The 18,860-nt window shown below is 42.9% G+C and overlaps 1 protein-coding gene across 5 annotated transcripts in view; it reads right to left on the bottom strand.

The window, feature by feature from the left end:
- The window catches only part of glis1b (GLIS family zinc finger 1b), a 76,360-nt gene that overhangs the window by 17,248 nt on the left and 40,252 nt on the right, over window positions 1-18,860 (bottom strand). For all 5 annotated transcript variants that reach the window (XM_029499419.1, XM_029499415.1, XM_029499416.1 and 2 more), the window contains one exon: window positions 1,620-1,781. In XM_029499419.1, the coding sequence (XP_029355279.1) occupies window positions 1,620-1,781 (162 nt within the window). The remainder of the gene's footprint in view (window positions 1-1,619; window positions 1,782-18,860) is intronic.

Here is an 18,860-nt window from a genome sequence, read left to right as displayed (position 1 = left end):
AAAAAAAAAAAAAAAAACAAGCACAAGTACAACTTCTGTGTAGAATAAATATCATGAAAGCTCGAGAATGGTTTTCCCAGCTAAGTGTTTTTGGCGGGGCAGGCGGCTGGGAAAGCACAGTGAGGGCCTTAGCAGGGTGTTAATGGGAAACCATAAGCATCGTGGTCGCAGATTAGCTGTACTGTGGAAAGAAAAGGTGACAGAAGAAAATCCCAAACTGATAGAAAAACAAGTCTGCCTTCAAAACCTCTGCACGGTTAAAAGCGTTTTATTACCACATCAAAAAAAGATGGACGATGCAGGAACACAAGGAAGGGAATATTTTGGAAATACCGATATTCTTTTATCAATTAAAGTTTTTTTTTTTTTTTCAATCAAAAAAATCTGCTGAATTAAAAAAATCAGATTTTTTTTTTTTTTTTTTTTTGGCTAAACTTGAATTCCCCCAGATTGGCCTGAGGCACAGCAGAAGTGACGAGGCCTTTCCATCATTCCAGAAAAGTTTCTGCTGCTATGCAAAGTATTAACAGAAAAAATAGTTTTGAACCATTAATTGTCAGTTGCTCTTTTTGACAAAGTTTGTTCTGCTGTGATTTTCTCATTTAAAGACCCTGCTGAGAAAGGAGCACAATTTTAGGTAGGCCCATAAAAGTAAACTAGAAAAAACAAAAACATTTAGTGACTACAGATAAAAATAGATTCCAACAACTGATTAAATGAATAGACTTTTTAATGGCTTACATCCCCGAGACAATTTAATGTAAGCTGTTTATTGTCCACGAACATACATGTTTGATATGTTTTAATATGAATAGTCTGCTCTGCTGTGTGTGACGTTAACAGGCAACTATTTTAAAATGCAGAGGAGAAAAGGGAAAAGCTCCCTGGAACGGTGGAGGAAACAAATACCTCAACTGTACTTAAGTATATAATTTGAACAAAACAACTTATTTACTCCCTAGGTTGTGTTGGCATGCGCATGGTGATAATGTGAGTATTGGTGGGGTTACTGAGACATGACGAGTGGCAGCAATGGCTGACTCAACCTTTCCTTCCCTTTTCCACAGGTCAGAGAAACAGGCGAAGCTCTGTCTGGGGCCCGCAGCTCCAATCCAAGCCCGTAATGGTCTGAGCTGCGACTCAGCCTAATGGAACTGATCATTTAATGATCTGTGGCGTGTCACTGCCAGCGTCGAGAGTGAGAATCGCACACTGACAGACAGCAATTTAAAGCCTGACACTGTCAAGACATGGAAATAGACATTGCGGCTTGGACGGCGGCGCAGCTTTTCAATTTTGGCGTAAAAAGTCAAGTATGAGCAAAAGATACACACCCACACACATATATATGTTGAGGGGACAGTCGGTGCCAGTTATTCCCCAACTATTTCTTATAAATGTGCATGTAATCTAAAACCTGAATGGATTTTATAGGAAGTAAGTGCAGGCTGTATCTGAGAAACGCAAACACTAATAGTCTATAATTTCATGCAGCCGCTCTCTCTCTGCTACACTCTGACCACCCAGACTATTTTAAATGTTGGCCAGAGGCATGTTAAACATTAATCTACTCTGGTGAAACATTGGGAGTGAGACAGAGCACAGACTCAGTTTCTGACCGTGTCCAGGTGAGTGCGCTGATGCTTGGCACGGTCGCTGGAGTTGCTGAAAGCTTTCTGGCAGCCGGGGTGCTGGCACAGGTACGGCTTCTCTCCTGTGTGGCTCCTCAGGTGAATCTTCAGGTTTTCCAGACGTGAAAACGCTTTGTTGCAGCCTTCAAACTGCGGAGGAGGGGAACACAGATGACAAAGGAATTCACACACACGCACAACACAAAGACGGCCGCAGTCAGACAGGTATGCACATAACCAATAAACAAGCACCCACATGGACGCACACAGACGCACAAACCCACAGAAAAAAAAAAAAAGAAATCAATCAGTGTAAATCTGGCAAATTCTGGTACAATGTGGGCTCTGTATACGTGTCTGTGTGTGACTCAGAAAGATGCTGTCCTCCTCTTTCCCTCAGTCCCTTGATCACTCACACAGCTGGAGGAGTTCATTGCACACCGCATAGTCACCGGCCATGGAAAAGTGAGAGATGCTTAAGAATGTGGGTGGTATGATCGCAAGCATTTTCTTTTTTTTTCCTTTTTTCTTTCTTTCCATGGCTCTTGAATTACGCAGCCAATCCAAGGACTATTGTTTGAAACCACATCCACTTGAAAGACAGTACACCTGCCTCAAGGCTGCTATTTCAGCTGAGGGGGGAAACCGGAGTGTGCCGCACAGCAGCAGTTAATGGACTGTAATGCATAGCATAAGATAAGTGCTTGTCTGTGTACAGTATATTAGACTGAGAAGTGACAGTGACTGTAAACAAGCTCATATCCGACCCAGCGTGGCCCATTCGATCCTGGCCACTCAGCCAATGAACACCACAGATTTGTTAACACGTGAATGATTTATGCAGCTTCTCGTGTATCCACTTAAAACACGGCTGATTGGTTGATAAGGCCGTCCATGTCAGGACCTCCTACAAAGAGCCATAAAGTGCATAGGTGTACACTAATATATGAGCCGTAGCTCAACGTTACTTATATCTACCTAATGTTAATCCCATTTAGGCTTTCAGCAGCACCTTGACATCGATATACAGGCACAAGGAAGAAGAGAGTGAGCTCCTGTCAGGGCCGTTCGTCTGTACAGAACACAGGCCTGCCATCCTACGGCGAACTGAGACGCATGAAAAGAGGGGCAGCCACGGCCCATTATGAAGGCTTTGGTCTAGACTTGCTCCATGTGACTGCATAAATAATATTCGATGTGATTAATTCGACCAGCATAACTATAAAGATCAGAACAATCAAGACTGATGACAGAAATGGAGAAGAATTTTCATCACGAAACAACAAAAACAAACAAACAAAAACAACAAAAAAAACAAAAAAACGTGATCCAGTCGGTGTTTGTATTTACTGAAAATGGCACATTTTGGATTGATCTCTACAGCAAATGGTTTTGGTTTTTGATAATTACTTATTTATTTAAATGTCATTCCTTTTTTTCGGAGCAATTCATCTGGAGGCCACCACAAAGCTAAAGCTGCCTTTGCTCTCAGTGTCATTAGGGACAGCCTCCATTAATTTACATTAAATTCTAGATGTTGCAGTGTCATTTTGGTCAATTCGTCCATGAACCATCAGAAATAAATAACTGCTGTAGTAGTTCAGTTGTTTTTGTTCATAATGTCTCTGGTCAAAACATTAATAAACTTAGCTTTAAGTCTCTTTTGTAAAAACAAAACAACTTAAATATTTACTCTTTTTATATTAAAAAAAAAAAGTCTTGACAAATTTTATTTTTCAATATTTCTTTCTTTGTTATTATTCATCATTAGATAAGACGTTGGGTTCTGTGTTGAACAGATATTCCATTAATGCTAAGTCAAAACAATGGTGAGGAGGAACACACAGTGAGAGACGGGGAAATAGGAGAGATGTTTAGTCTTTCAACAATAGTGCCACTACTCTGACCGTAAACTCTCAAACACCAGACAGCGTCCTCAAAACTGATAGCTTCCCCACTCAAATCCAATTTCTAAACAACTTCCTGTACAAACGGCTGCAGAGGCTCTGAGGTCTCTGCTGTCCATTGTGCCCTGACCTTTAGTGAAGCCTGCTAACGGCAGGTCGGGTTACAGCGAAGGAGAGAGTGACACCATTCTTCTAATGGGCCTTCAGCCTCATCTGGGCTCAATGCTCATCCCGGGCCTCCTTCATTCACTCACACAGCGCAGGCAGGGCCTTCTATTCACTGAGGCTCCATTTAATATCGGCGAAACTTAAGCCTGTCATGGTAGAGCTGTGTTAGGTGACCAGCTCCACCAGCGTGTGGATGTGTGCGTCTGCGTGTCTGTGTGGCTCAGCAAGACAGTCGTAATCTGCTTGCTTATAGATACACAATGCACGGCTCATTAAGTTTGAAAGAGCTTCAAGCCAATAGGTTTGGGAACAAAAGCTTCCTCTTGCCATGCTCAGAAGAATTAAATTTTTTTTTTTTTTAATATTTCAGACTTTTCACAAGTTGGCGATTTATCAGCAGTTCTGACTGAAAATAAACTTGACATTTTATCGTCTTGTTGAGGTGGAATTCTGCAGTTTCAATTCCAAAATAATCAACTTTTTGATAAATCATTTTGAAAAATACATACATGAGTTTCAGGATGACTCAATAGGGAGTATTGTGGGTGGAAATCCTCTGAATAGGCAATACCCTGGTTCAACTCACTTCCAGCTGGACTCTTCGCTGCATATCATTTCCCCTTCTCTGTCCCATTTCCTTTCACTCTTCGCTGCATGATACAGGCATAAAGTGTGCCCAAAAATAACTTCATAAAAGAGAAAAATATATGTTTCTTTTTTTTCTGATAAATAAAATAAGCCAAACTTCTCAAAAGCACCGTTATATGTGTCTGGATCTGTAGTTCACACTGAGTAATTTCTGAATAAAGGAAAAGTAGGAAAGATTAAGAATCTGACTGAGCATTGTGATGCCAACTTTCAATACTTGCCACTGTCACTTTTCCAAACACTCAACTGTTCCAAAGCGCAAGAGTTCAGCATAATTAGTGGCCATTTGCTCAGCTCTTTTTGGATGGCGCTAACGTGTGGTGTTGTTAAAGTTGAGGCAATCAACTTGTCCCAAAGTGCCCATGAGAAATGCATAAAATGTGCGTACCCCAAACTCGCTAGGAATATATCACCCATGATTCCTCAGCGCTAGACAGGCACATATCCCGCCCAGGCAACCATGGAAAAAAAAAAAAAAAAAAAAAAAAAAAATGAAATTACAATTTTATGTCACGCAGCGTTGTACAGAGGAAACATATTATTCTCCAGTTGTGCCAGTCAAATGTTTCAGCTGGAAACAAGAGAGGCAGCTAAGGGTGGGAAAGCTTCATAAAAATCTTAGTGTGGATGAACATCCACGCTACCATGCTGGTCATGACAGACACGGTCCATGCTGACTGCTGAAATACGGCGCCAAGCATTCGAGTTGGGAAAACAAACACGGCTATTATTGACTTGCCAAAAATGTGTATTTATGTATAAGGGAATAATCACTCTTTCATTGCTTTCTTTTCTGCAGTACAGATTTGAGGCCAAATTATAGCTACGAGTCCGCGGAGGAAACCGTGTTAATCGCATAGAGCGTATTATTACTCTGGGAGCGGGGAGTAGCAGGGATGGAGCTGAGTATGAGGTCTTCCTGCCTGATGGGAAAGCCAATAGGCAGCGCCACCTCTAGCCGTGGACGTCACCCAGAAACGCAGAGATGCATGAAAAACGTTTTGCTTCTCTAAGATGCTTCGGTGTGGCCATTCTTGGGAAAATTACTTCTTTCAGTGAGCTCAGTTATTGGCAACTTCATTTTTGCGTACGTGGGGCACACGCTGCTGTGAAATACACATTTGCTGCTGTTGATATTGATGCGTTAGAAAGAGTTTTCACAATGTTTGTGCAACGCGTTATCCCCGCAGATGAATACAGAGACCTTGTCATGGGTCTGATTCTCCCTGGACTGACCTTCATTACAAATATAATGACGATGAAAAGCCAAACAAAATAGCGAATACACGTTAAAAGGACACGTCAGTATGTCCTCTGTATGGACCAGAAGGAGTTGCCTTTAAATATAAACTGTGGGGAGTAATGAGGACATGGGTTAAAGTGGTATAAACAGAGACCTTTGGCAGCTGAGGCCTCTGACAGTGGATCGATTTTACTTTTGACTTTTTACTATTATCTATGAAAACAGTTTAGATGGAGCTAATCACATTAATTGCTTTAAACATGTTTAGTTTTCCTCTCTGAAAACCTCCGTCTAAGGTAAACCGACAGATCGCCGCACGAGGGGAGTGGCACTGGGTAGCGGTGGAGGGGATTTGAGCCCTGTTTGACACCATTTCATTCTTGAACGGGCCGGGGGGAGCTCAGGAGTTCAGTAAACATTGGGGATGACAGCGGGGTCTTGACTTGGTTGAAGGGGGCACAAACGGGTTGAAAGGGTGGACAGGCAGCTGATCACAACAGACAGGTTATGGGCGCAAGCGTGCGCGCTGGTGGAGGTGCGGGTCCGTCTGAGGCCTTCATGGGAAATGACTCCTGACTGGCAGGGAGAAGGCCAAACAGTGCCGGGGCTTAAAGGCGGCAGTGTGCAGCTCTCCTCACATGCGGTGGCTCATTAGCAACTGTCCATGAGCAGCAGATGACGTGAACAAACCGGCCGTTATGGACGGGTGTCGGGGAGGGTGGTGGTGGGGGGGGTGTATGGTCTGCTGACATGTAGGACAGGAATTTGATTAGATGTTTTAATGAATGCTGTAAGAAGAGAAATGGAGGGAATCAGAAATAAGGTAGAGGTAAGGTTCTTCTCTTGTGAAATTAAATCTGACTGGGGCGCTTACAGCCAAGGTCATCACCTACAGGACCCCCTTTTTTCCCCCCTCGAATTATTTCCAGGATTTTCTCTCCTGACAGCGGAGCTTTTCTAGGGTTGCTACAGATGCGAGGGAATCCTGATATCTCCTTCAGCACCAGTATATCTCTCAGGCCCTGGGCAGTAATTGTAGATCAGACCTCTGACTAATGATGGGGAGATGGGATTCAACTGTTCGGCTGCTAACTAGCATGAAATTCACTATTACTCATGTTCAGTGGGCCCCCCCATAAAAGAGGAAAAAAAAAAAAAGTCCTCAGAGCAGCCTCAACAGGCTTTCCGCTGTGATTAGTTTTGCCTAATACATCCAGGCTCCTTTACTGCTAAGCCTGACAGACGCGATGAAGGGCAAAGAGGTTTGGTGGCAAAAGGAAACACAGCCAAATAAAACATGTTATAAAGTGCCAATGCTCAAAAGCAGCCTGTATAACTTTATGAGTATGAAAGAAAAAAAAAAAAGCGGTCGCTGGAATTAGTCGGTTTATCACAAGGTGTCTTTCTCTGCCCCGACCGACGAGGAAAACCACCAACACTTCGGGATCTGTTCGGAGGGGAGGCTGTAGAGAAGAGTGCCCCGGCTGTGGATGGGAAAGGAACATGTGCATTTAATCTGCCTGCTTCCAAATGCCCTGTGGCAACCACAGCAAAGAGTAGAAAAACGTAAATGGATGAAATTATATCCATATGATTCAACGAGACAGCTAAGGAGAGACAGGTTTCTCATGCGCTTCGTCAGGATACAAAATTAAACACAGCTTGGCTAAAACATTTGCATTACATAGTTTACACATATCGTTTCCACTGCGAAGCGGGACCCATTCAGCAGTCAGCTTCATCTGTTCAAAACACGCCTTTAATTTCAATCAAAGATACAGAGTGACTTTCTTTTTTCCCCAAAAATGACATTTGCACTCACTTGCTTTGCTTTTGCTCAACACGTCTCTTCTCCCCAGTGTGTCCTTCACTTTTTTTTTTTTTTTATCAGTTTTGGGAATCCTTGATTTTTTGAATGCCGAGATATGAGCACAGGCAGCAAATAAGTAAAAGCGAGGGAGTGTTGTCCAGATGCGAATGAACAAACGAGCTCAGCCGATAAATTGGTGGGAGGAAGTAGTCATGTAAATGACTAAAGAAATTGTTCTTAACAGCCATTTTGCACTCATGCCTGAATAGTTTGGGGGGCCAGATTAAAAACTATGTGGATGGCACAACAGGAAGCATTCCTATGATGACTAAATGAGGCTGCTCACATAATGAGCTGGCCCAGCTGTTGTGTTCCTCTCGCAGACTGGAGATTGAGGAGGAAGTGCCGTGATGGCTCTGAACCCCTGCTCCCGCCGCGGAGGCCTGGCAACACTGTGAGCCTGGCTGCGCAACAACATGGTGGGGCTTCATGGAAGCACTTAACCTGTTGTGATTCAGAGGCCTTCATTCAAATGTCCAACCAGCTCTGCAGCCCTGCATCAGATTAGAGAGTTAAGATGTGATTTCCTCTTAAACCAGGCACCCTGGGGTTTACCGGTTCACCAGGCTGAGGGGGAAAAAGGAAAGCAGGGTCACATTCTCAAAGACACGAAGCAGACCGGGGAAAGGGTTCTGTGTTATAATGCAAATTTAGGGGAGAACCAAACCAGCCTATTTCTTCTGTTATTAAATCTTCCTTTTGGGCAAAAGCTCAGGGTGTCAAACCAGTTTCAAACTGACATACTTTATACTTAACTGTACTAACAGAGGTTAGCTGCTCAGTTTGCTTAAAGTCCGAGAGCCTGTAACAGTCACGGCATTGTGTTTCTGATGGCATTCATATATAACGCGTTGTAAGTAAGAGAAGTCCGTTTGACTACTGAAAGCCAGTTTCTCCCCTTGCTGTATTCCCCAGGACACTCATACTGCAGTTATTCTGCATGAAATAAAGCTAAAGGTTTAGCAAATCTTGTATTACAACTGGACACATTATTTGTCTCAGCACAACCTAAAACTGCCTTATCGCCACACTTAATCTTATTTTATTGTATTTTTTATAGGAAATTATGAAAACCAAATTTTTTGTCTTATAAACAAGAATGAACATGGCACACATTTATTAACTTGCTTTTAATTTAGCTAAATGAATTCAGCAGTGTGGTTTTGATGTTACACGAATCCCCCGAAAAACATTAAATTGAGACCTGAGCTGCATTGGAAGTGTTTAAAATGTGTTTTTCTGGTCTAATGCAAAAATGTGAAAGTATTTAGCTTTGCGGTCTGAAAGCGAAAGGAGATTTATTGCACAGTGAGGGTTGAATGTGGAAAATAATAACCAATGAATATTTACCATCTTCACTTCGGTGGGTAGACACGATCATGTGACCTCTCGCTCAGTGAAAGACTTTGTATGGTGAGTGTGTTTATTCTAATGAGCAGTCCTAACCATTTATATTGGCTAATTAGAGTGCAATACAAACCTTCCAGTGCCACAGCCATTAGTAACTATCAAGGCATTAATTATAAACTCATTCACGAAATCCGAACCCACCACCAAAAAGGCAGACTATGGGTTACACAATGAAAATCCTAAACATGATCTGTGTTCCGAGCCGGCGCCTAGACTGATGTTACTGGCAGTCAATAAAGGATCCTTCTCGACAGACCCATGAACTACGGCATCCTCTGACAACCGGGCTTCAGTCTGTCCAGCACCTTTCACTCACACCTGCCTCCATTCTCGCTCTAGTCTCTCTTTTACCCCCCTTCTGCCAAAAAGCTCCTCTTGCTCCGGCCCAACAATGCGGTGTTATATACCTCGCCATGCTCCACCGCTCCATTTTATATTGGCGGTGGTGCAACCAGTTCAACAACAGCCAGTGAGAACAATAACTTTATATTTAATTGATCCACTTTATTGCTCTTTTGTTAGCCTTGTTAGACAAATACCGTTTGAGCCAATGTGAGGCTTGGCCCGAGCGCTGAGGTGATATTTTTTCTGGAACCTCAACATCATCATCCATCATTTTCTCTCTCCTCTGTGACTTCTGCACTGAGCCTTTTAACTTTTCTATTTTAGCCATTTATTTGACTTTCTCCTCCCCCCCCCAGCTGCCGTTTTCCTCCACGTGGAATCCAAAAGTCTGATAACCTTAGCGCTGTCCGGGCCATCTTCACAGTCTGACAACTGTACAGCACAAAGTTAGAGAGTAGCACTCCCGTTTTACTTCAACCTGACTTGTCTCCTACTACAGTGACCGCCCTAATCTCCCCGGGTGAAAACTGTCCACACTCGAAAGGCAACAAATCTTGCTATTGCATTCCATTCTGGTCTATTGAGGCAGCTGGTAATGGAGAAACTGGCATCTTTGGTTATTGCCACAGGTCTGGAAAGACGCCTCGTCTCTGACAACCCCTGACATTAAGCATTTGTGTCCTAAAGAAAAAAGAATACACCACCAAACCGCAGAAAGCCCAGAAAACATAGAGAATGCTGCTTTCTGACAGTGCAAGAGTGGATTTTTATACATATGGATTATTGGTGTGGTCAGAGAATATTTCATGCTGACATAGATACCAAACACTATAAGTGCACCTTCAAGTTAAATGCGAAGTGGGACACTCTTGTCCCCTGTTTTCATTCCCACTCTGTGATTTCAGCTGACAAACTCTCTTCTACCATCTTAAAATTCCTGTGTGGCAACCTGATATGATGAATACCACAGTCAGAGTCACAATGTTCCTGGATTGTACAGACTTGTTAGGCAGAGAAATAAAAGCCCTTCTCCCTTTTTGGCAAACCAACCGTTGTCCACGTAAGTCAAGAGTTGACACAGCTGTGCAAAGGCTCATGCCTACTGCAGCGTACGCCGACGACTCTATAACTCTGACGTGACAACAAATAAACATTGCAGAAGCCTGGTGGGTTGCCAAACCAAATGCCTCAGTGCCAGCAGCACTATAGGATTCAGACAGAAAACATGCCAGCAAAACTAAACAACAGGTCAACATGGCAATGCGATCAGCACCGGCCCGTGGATTGAAACAGGGTGAAGGCAGTGAAAGCGCGCGTTTACGCAACTCTCTGGAGGGCGACCAGACCACAGAGCCTTTTGGGTAAAAAAGCAGCTGCCTCAGAAATGTGGTGCAACTGAGATGCCACGGTGCCCCTTGATTTGTTCACTCCTCGCCTTGCCAAGCCTGTGTTCTTTTCTGCTCTCTGCGGGTTTTCAGGGTCCAGTTTCAGTTGTGTGGATATGGCTGGTTGCAATATATCAGACTGCGCTCGACACTCAGTCTGTCAGGTCCAATCTCGCCTCAGCCGTTCTTGCGAGCACATTGACGTTCATTCACATTTCAATAAATCAATTCACCACATTTCAGTATACAGTTTTTATATTCGGCTATTCGCTTCACACAGACGCATCTGTATCCGCTGACCTGTTGGAGAAGAAATTTTTCAAATAAAGCCCCTCCCGATTCCAGTGTATTCACTCGAAAAGGCTCGAGCCAAAGTCTGGATGTTCCAATGATTACTGCTATCCTTTGGTAAAAAATTCATATTCATAAAATAATGACTTCAATTTTTTTCCCCCACAGATATAGGTTTATGTTTGCCGTGATAAACCTGGTGCTCATTGACTTCACAGTTCCCAGTTAAAGCTACAGCACGTCACAATACACAATTGTTTCCATGTCCAATTTTCCTTTTTATTTCCTACTGGCACTTGAAATCGTGTGTGACCAAATCTAAATGTCTTGGATTCATTTCTATGAAAATGAGACTGGCATACTTGTGATATTGAATGTTTTGCTTGTTTAACCTCTGACAAAGATGCATCGTGGGAGAAATGACAGTCTCCACATGACACAATATGACAGATCACTGTTATTAGAGGCTGGAAGAACAGAGGGAGAGGGAAAAAGGATATGCTTTGACTTAAAGGCTTCTTACTTCTACTGTAATGCTGCCCGAATAACCAAACCATCCTGGTTCTAAACCCTGTATAAACCCTTTTACATCGATGTTAAACTAATCCCAAAGCTGAACAGGCTGAATGTGAAACAGATGTTTGTAGACGTGCACAGAAAGCGAGAGGGCTTCTTTTTCTGGAGACAGTTACAGATCACTGGGGTGTAAAACTCTATGGGGGAGAGGTAAATCCCAGCTTCAATATCACTCTCTGCAGTGCCAGTTCTGCTGGGTGCTGGTAATCATAAAATGCAGTCATAGAAATGTATCATTGTGTGTGTCGTGTCCTAAAGTGTCCCACTCAGAAGATTATTGGGCCCGTCTTTCCAATTTCTGACCTTGTTCTCATTATTGACCATTACTTGAGATGTGGTTTCGGTTAAGGTCACTGTCTTGGTGTATTTAGCATTTAACACCCACTCAATGGCTCAATACTCTGCTCGGCTCTTTCCACTGGGAGCTCTCTTCATTCCTTTAACTCTCTCTTAGGTGTTTGAAACCGTGTAAACACGCACTCGCAACATAAACGTCTCAGCTTGGAGAGCAGATTTGAGCTGTTACAAATGCTGGAGTTGTGTGCGCAACAGCTTTGCTAATGCTTCAAAAATGCTCTCAAGTCCACATTCAGTGCATACCAAATCCCTTGTCATGCATAATGCCGTTTGATGAATTCTGGGCAAAAACGTCTTTTTCGGGGATGACATCAGTAGAGGCCAATTGCCTGTCTGGCTCGGTTTCTTTCAACCTTCACTGCGTTTCTCAAACATTCAAATTAAAGCCGGCACACTGACCACAGAACACCGTGGTGCATAATTTAAACTTGACACCATAAATGTAAACATGTCTTTCGCTGCATAATTTATCCATACTACTCTTGGTGTTTACTTTGCACAGTAGCAACTCAGTTTCTCCTATATATTAGCTGCAGGTCTAGCCTAGCCTGGCTGTGGAGCAGTGTGAGGGGGCTGGGTGGAGGGATACTGTCCTCCTGGGGCTGTGGTGGAGCCCTGACACAGAAGTGGTCCTGGTGTGTATAAATGTCCTTCTTGTTTGCTTGTTTGGTGGGTGATGTGAAGGCGGTCATGGGTAGATGTTGCCCTGGACTCGGTTCTACGCAGTGCCCTCTGCCACACTGACAAGTCAGCAAAAAACAAAAACAAACATGAGGGTGCTGAGAGATTTACCTCTGTTCAAAACAAACACACACACACACACACCATACACAAGCAATTGACCTGTTTAGTGTTTGTGTGTGTGTGTGTGTGTGTGTGTGTGTGTGTATGTGTGTTTGCTGACTGGCTTCTGTGGCACAAATTGTGTGTTGACACAATGTGTGACTATGAGGAGTGGGTGAAGATGGTAGTCTCAGAGCAGAAAGGGCCCGTTATGTCTTTGTGTCGTAAAATGCCACAAGTGTAATTTGGGTATAATTATCTGTTTGACTGCAGGGGTTGAACCTGAAGTACGCCTCCGCAACGTACGTGATCCATGACAGTATACAACCAAGAGACACAACTATTCAGCTCTAACAACCAGGGGAAATTTTAAGACTCAAGAGGGGAGTCCGAGATCCCACCGCTCTTCTCCATCCAGCCGACCCCTCCCCTTGCCTCCTCCTGTGAACATGACAGACACCGAATGCACACCCCAGCTTCATCTCTCCCATGTATTAGTAAACTGATCTGGCTCAGCAGAGAGGTTAAACTGATTAAGGTTTTGGATGGAACACAATTATGACACAATCTCTATGCAATGTAAAACCAGCCGCAGCCCTGGGTCTTCAGGTTTCCGATACCAGAGCGTGATTAAATGTTGAGGAAATGGGGAAACTCAAAATATTGCATTCCAGACAAATGCAATTAGAGTGTATCACATGTAGTTAACCCTGCATGCTTTGATACCTGGTTATGAGGCTGAAAGGGAGGTAGCTGTGGCTGTTTGACCTTTCATATCCTAAGTTCAATGCAACATATTCAAGAAACGCTGCACTGTTTATGTTATGCATGTTCTCGATCATTCGCCGTATTTCTGAAATATTACCAGACAGATCCAGCCATCCCGTGGACAGGTTCACATTGTCATTCCAGCCACGGACTTTATAAACCAGAGGTGAAGAATCCAAACATGTCAGATCGGTTATTTCAAAGAAAGCTGCTCATGTGAACTGCACACTGAAAAAGTTCCTCCTGTTTCCCTCCAGGAGAGAATGCACATAATGCAACGTCTTTTGGCTCAGCCGGCGCAATGACCCCAGCTGCATACTGTGAAAGCTAATAAGTAGTTTGTCCTGAACACGAAATTTTTATGCATACCAGTCTGCAGTATACGAAACAAAGTGTGCACGACCATCCCTCAAACCGTGTCCTTGAAACAGCTTTGACAATTTGATTTGTGCTCTCGACACAAAGAAAGCAGGAAAGAAAAAAAAAAAAAAAACAAAACTGCTCAAAACATTTAATATTTGATGCAGCTGCAAAAAAGTTCCTCCACTTTTGTTGTGCCCCAGTTTTTCACGAACGCCACATTTGGCTGAGGGAACTTAGTATGTATAATGACCCTAATTTTCCCCGCCGTCCAACTGAAACATTATGTTCAACTTAATATGTAAACATGTTGACACGCTGATGTGTATCGCATGGACCGGGTAAGAAAGCGCAACAAAAACCTTTAACCACACGCCGAGCCATTACAGACAAAGCCACTCTTTGCTGTTTGCTATATCATCACCAGTTTAGAAACATCATTAGATCTCAAACTACGTGGCTACTCAAATGAGAGGTGAATTCAAATCAAAATATATTTCTGACTAACTGAATTGTAACAAGTCCCCGAATCAACATTATGATTTAATATGTATCCAACGACTCCACCAGTTTAATGTTTTTTATCGAAGCAATAATTATTGGCCAGTGAATAACTGTATGTGTAACATTAACGATAAAATAAATGGAGTTTTAGAATACTTTTATTTAACTCATTTAACTGTCTTAAGGTTGATAGATTGTGGTTGCGTAGCTGTTGCAAGTGTCGATTGTATGAAGGAAACCCTTAATATAGATCTAAACGAAAGTGGGAGAGAAAAAGGGGTAAAGTTGAGACGATGTTGGAAGGGGGCGGGGCTGGGCTGGGGGGTGGGGGGGGTTGCGTTGCGGGGTACTGGATTACATTACCATAAAAGACTGACTGGGAAACGTTTTGGGCCTGACAAGAAGTTGGCCTGCACCGCTCAACAAGCAAAACAAGCAAGAGCCATCCATCCAGGGCTTTCATTCATATGCCAAAACATCAGTCACAGAACCCCCACGCCAGCTGTTTCATCATACCAGTATCACATATGGACAGTGTTGTGTTACTATAAGCATGACGACTGCCTTCGCCAAGCGGCGCAGCAGACCTGACAGAAAGAGAGGATAACCACAGGATGGGATTAGGGCTTTGTAGAGCGAAATTACACTATCAAGCTACCTAATGAACTCATTTGCCTTGGCAATGGCTGACAAAGCTATTTCTGAAAATCATTTAATGTGGAGCAGGAGCCCAGGATCTTTAGATAAAGTGTTTATCTCCACCGTGTTCTGATTTAGGGAACGATAAGGTCTTTATATTTCTGCCGATTTAGCAGACTTAAGCAGCTCCGTTCGCTAAGCATGCAGTTATTCTTGACATGCTGAATCAATGCCTCTTCTTGCGTATTGACCCTGATTACTTTAAATGAGCCATACAAAGACCTCTCCTCTCCAAGTGCAGTGTGGAGTGAATGTGTGTGTCCCGCCTGAGGAGCCAGTTGGCCTTGGTCCACAGTATTTTGTATTGGTAGTTTGGATTTCTTTGCCTGAATGAGTTGCTTGGGTCACTTTGAATGTCTACATGTTGTTGTTGTTGTTGGGTGTGTAACATGCCGGGACTACACTCAATGTTTCTATGAGCAGATGTCTGAGCCTCTCTACATAAGTGCTACTGAGGCTCATCTGGGAGCGAACTGAGCTTTGTTGTGGGTAAAATCTGCGAGCCAGCGGTTCTAGACTCAGAAATTGTGGCCTCGACAGCGTTCAAACAGGCCGGAGTGTCAGAGGCCCGTACTGGTACAAACACATTAATATCAACGTCACTCGCCGCCCGCACCCTGCACACAGACAGCTCCGGTTTCAGGCGGCATTCAGAGGAAAAGTCAGGTCATGTGCTGAACCTCAGTTTTAATTAGCTAATGGCGCTCCCTGTTTCATCTCCTGCTTCTGAGCTGATTGCTCACAAAAGACTCCATTTACCCCTGAAAACACACGCCATCTTGGCACCGGCGGGTGCTCTCGATGTCTCAGCGTCTGCTGCTGCTGCTGCCCAGGGATTTCGCCTCTCTCTTCCAAAAATCAGTCTAGTAAATCTAAATATATATGTTTGCTGGTTTCACACCAGTGGAAAAAGAGGAAATTCCATGATCTATTTTCCAGGAGGCCTCAACTTCCAACTTTCCTTCAACAAGTGGTTTGACTGAGACTGTCAGTGAGTGAGTGTCAGCTTGTGTGTGTGTTTTTCTGTTTGTCTGTACATGTGCACGTGTGTATGTTTGGACAGGGCGCCATTCAACAGCTAATGCTGGCTGTGGTTTATCTGTGCGAAACGGGTGGGTGGCTTTCTGTCTTGACTTTGTTCTGATAAGATGGAAACTAAAATTTGTGAATCTGCCCTTTTATGGAGGAATGTTTTTTTTTTTTCTTTTAATAATTTGTCAGTGACATCACCTTGAAGTTATGAATTCTGGGAGAAAAAAAAATAATGCATTGCTGTAAATTATTTCTGGCACGCTGCATTATGAAATTCATGTTTATCTCTCTACTTAACGACATATAAATCATGATTGGGTTTGCTTTACTTTACCTACATGAAATGTAATACATGTGCTTTAGTAAATTTGTCCAGCTGCCCGGTCCAACAATAAAATTTTTTAATGAAGCCCGATATTGTATAAAAGCCAAAACTGTCATTATAAAATATTACCGTTGCCATTTACAACACATAATACACCTAAACTGAGCCTTAGTTAGAATTTCTAAAAATATAAATCTTTCCAAAAGATTCTTAGGATTACATTTTGCAAATAAATACAGTGGCATAACAAAACTGCTGTATAATTTTTCATACCGTGAACCACTGACCACCTCATCCCACAACAACATAATGTTCTCTGATAGTATTTAAAGTTTACCATTGTCCTGAAAGTTCTTACTTTATGGGTGGCTTTTTCACCGACATTTAACTGAAACTGCCACTGCCAAACAAACCAAATGAAGTTCACAATGCTGTACTTCTGCCTGAAGTCAGTCCACGCCGTGTAAACAGCCTGTTCTTTCCATGCAGACAGTCTCAAAGGTTTAGGAGGATGTTTTCTGACCCTCATAGCTCATGGTGCAGCCTTCAGACGCTTCAAATCTGCCAGGCTTCGACCGAACAGAACAATATGAAAGTCTAGGACCATGTCAGGGCTTCTCCTGGTGGATATATTTTTAATATTTATGCAGACATGGGAAAAAAAATGCAATAAACTAAAACAACAAGTGAATTAAGCATGAAACATCACAGGATATTGCGAGGAGATTATGTTGCTTCCTTTTTGCCCGTATGTCCGTCACTGCTTGCCTGCCCTCTACACAAAAGCCCAGGGCCAGCTTTAATTGGAAGGGAGAGGGAGCTGAACGTGTTTTCTAAAGGGCACCAACTTCTAAGAGCCACAAACTCAGACATCTATGCGTGGAAGGAAGTGAGTTTTTCTTTCTTTCTTTTTTCTTTGATGATGAATTTCTGAAAATATTAGCCAGGTACAGACTGTGACATGCGCATGCAGCAGTCAGGGTACAACTGGTGCGTTGCGATAATGACTTTTCCCTGCCAAGACACAGCGTGAAGCAAATACTGTGCAGCTGTACAGCACATATGTCTCTGTCTCTCTGTATATCTGTATGCGTATATATGTAGAGAGAGAAAGAGATATGTACTGGAGAAAGAGAGATGTGTTCTGGTTGGATGTGAGGATAGGCTTGCTTCATAAGTGCCTGCTGGAATCTGCTGCTGGAAAGATAATAAAGGGATTAGCCCTGCTTTTCCAGGGCATTTGGTCCTAAACCAGAATGTCTCATCTGTTTCCTCTATATGAATTGCTCAAATTCTTGAACGTCTTTGTCTATTACATGAGCACAACAAACACAAGAGGCACTGGCCAAAAAGCACACAAGCTCAGACAAAAAATAAAATAAGGAAATATGCGAGCATGCTCTTTCAGATGCACCCCAGGTTCCCTATAAGCGCAGAATACGTCGTTAAATCTGGACCATATACAAACACAAATACACAAAGAGAGCATGTTTATTTTCTCCGGCCCTCCAAATTTTATCTGCTGAAGTCCGAGATCAGCATCCATTCGATCCCTGCTGATCAGATATACTGATTCAAAATTGAAAACATCTCATTTTCCTCTTTCTGTTCAGTAGGAAAAGTGGAGTGTTACAACCCAACACGCCGTATATGGAATCAATACTTCCTATTGTGAAAGTCAGTGGAAACAATATCCCCATTTTCACATTGCTGCATGGCTGTGAATATGCGTGTGTGTGTGTGCACGCGAGTGCACGTTTGAAATAAGGGTGACACTGAGGTTAGGGTGTGTAGCGGTTTCACAGTGTCCGCAGACACAGTCCAGTGTTTCATCCACACTGAGCCAAATTGTTCTGGTGCTCACATATGGCAAACATCTCCAAACACACACACACACACACACACACAAACACAATTATATACTCTAAATGCCTGTATGCATACAAACGTGTCAACCAAATCTAACTTAAGCCTTAAACGGACGCACAACTACCCAACATTCCAAAACAACAACAAAAATCTAATGAAAACCTTTTAATACAGCACAACTAAAGCAGAATTTACCGCACATATGAGCAAATTGCTTCCAAAAATCTTTCGTTCGTGCTGAGTCAGGGAAGCAGAAACACTAATACCCCCGAGTGACGCAGAGCAGGAGAACAGCAGCAACAGTTGAGTTAGTGTCCTTTTGGTTTCACTCAGTGTTCAAATCAGATGTGCATTAACACGTTTCAGTCAGAGCCAACACAGGTTTCTATCTCTACGCAGGGAAAGGGTGCCATAAAATACAACTTCTTATTAAAAGACGCTCACTTCAGCAAACTGCTCCACAAGTTATTTATAAAAATAAATGAGAGCTGTTTTTCTTTTCTTTTAAAGAAAAAGAAAAAAAATATCAGGTTTTGAGATAAAGCAGGTGTTGTACCAATATTGCAGACTCAGTTGTTTTTTTCTTTTTTCTTTCGGTAATTAGAATTTGGAAAGGTTCCTGAACTTGAGGAGGACCACTTCTGACAGGGGCTTTGGGTGAAGCCGTGAATTGAGCAAGACTAGCAAAT

Source organism: Echeneis naucrates, chromosome 4 (genome assembly GCF_900963305.1).
Source record: "Echeneis naucrates chromosome 4, fEcheNa1.1, whole genome shotgun sequence".
In the NCBI taxonomy this organism is placed as follows: Eukaryota; Metazoa; Chordata; class Actinopteri; order Carangiformes; family Echeneidae; genus Echeneis; species Echeneis naucrates.
This window is presented reverse-complemented; position numbering and strand designations above follow the sequence as displayed.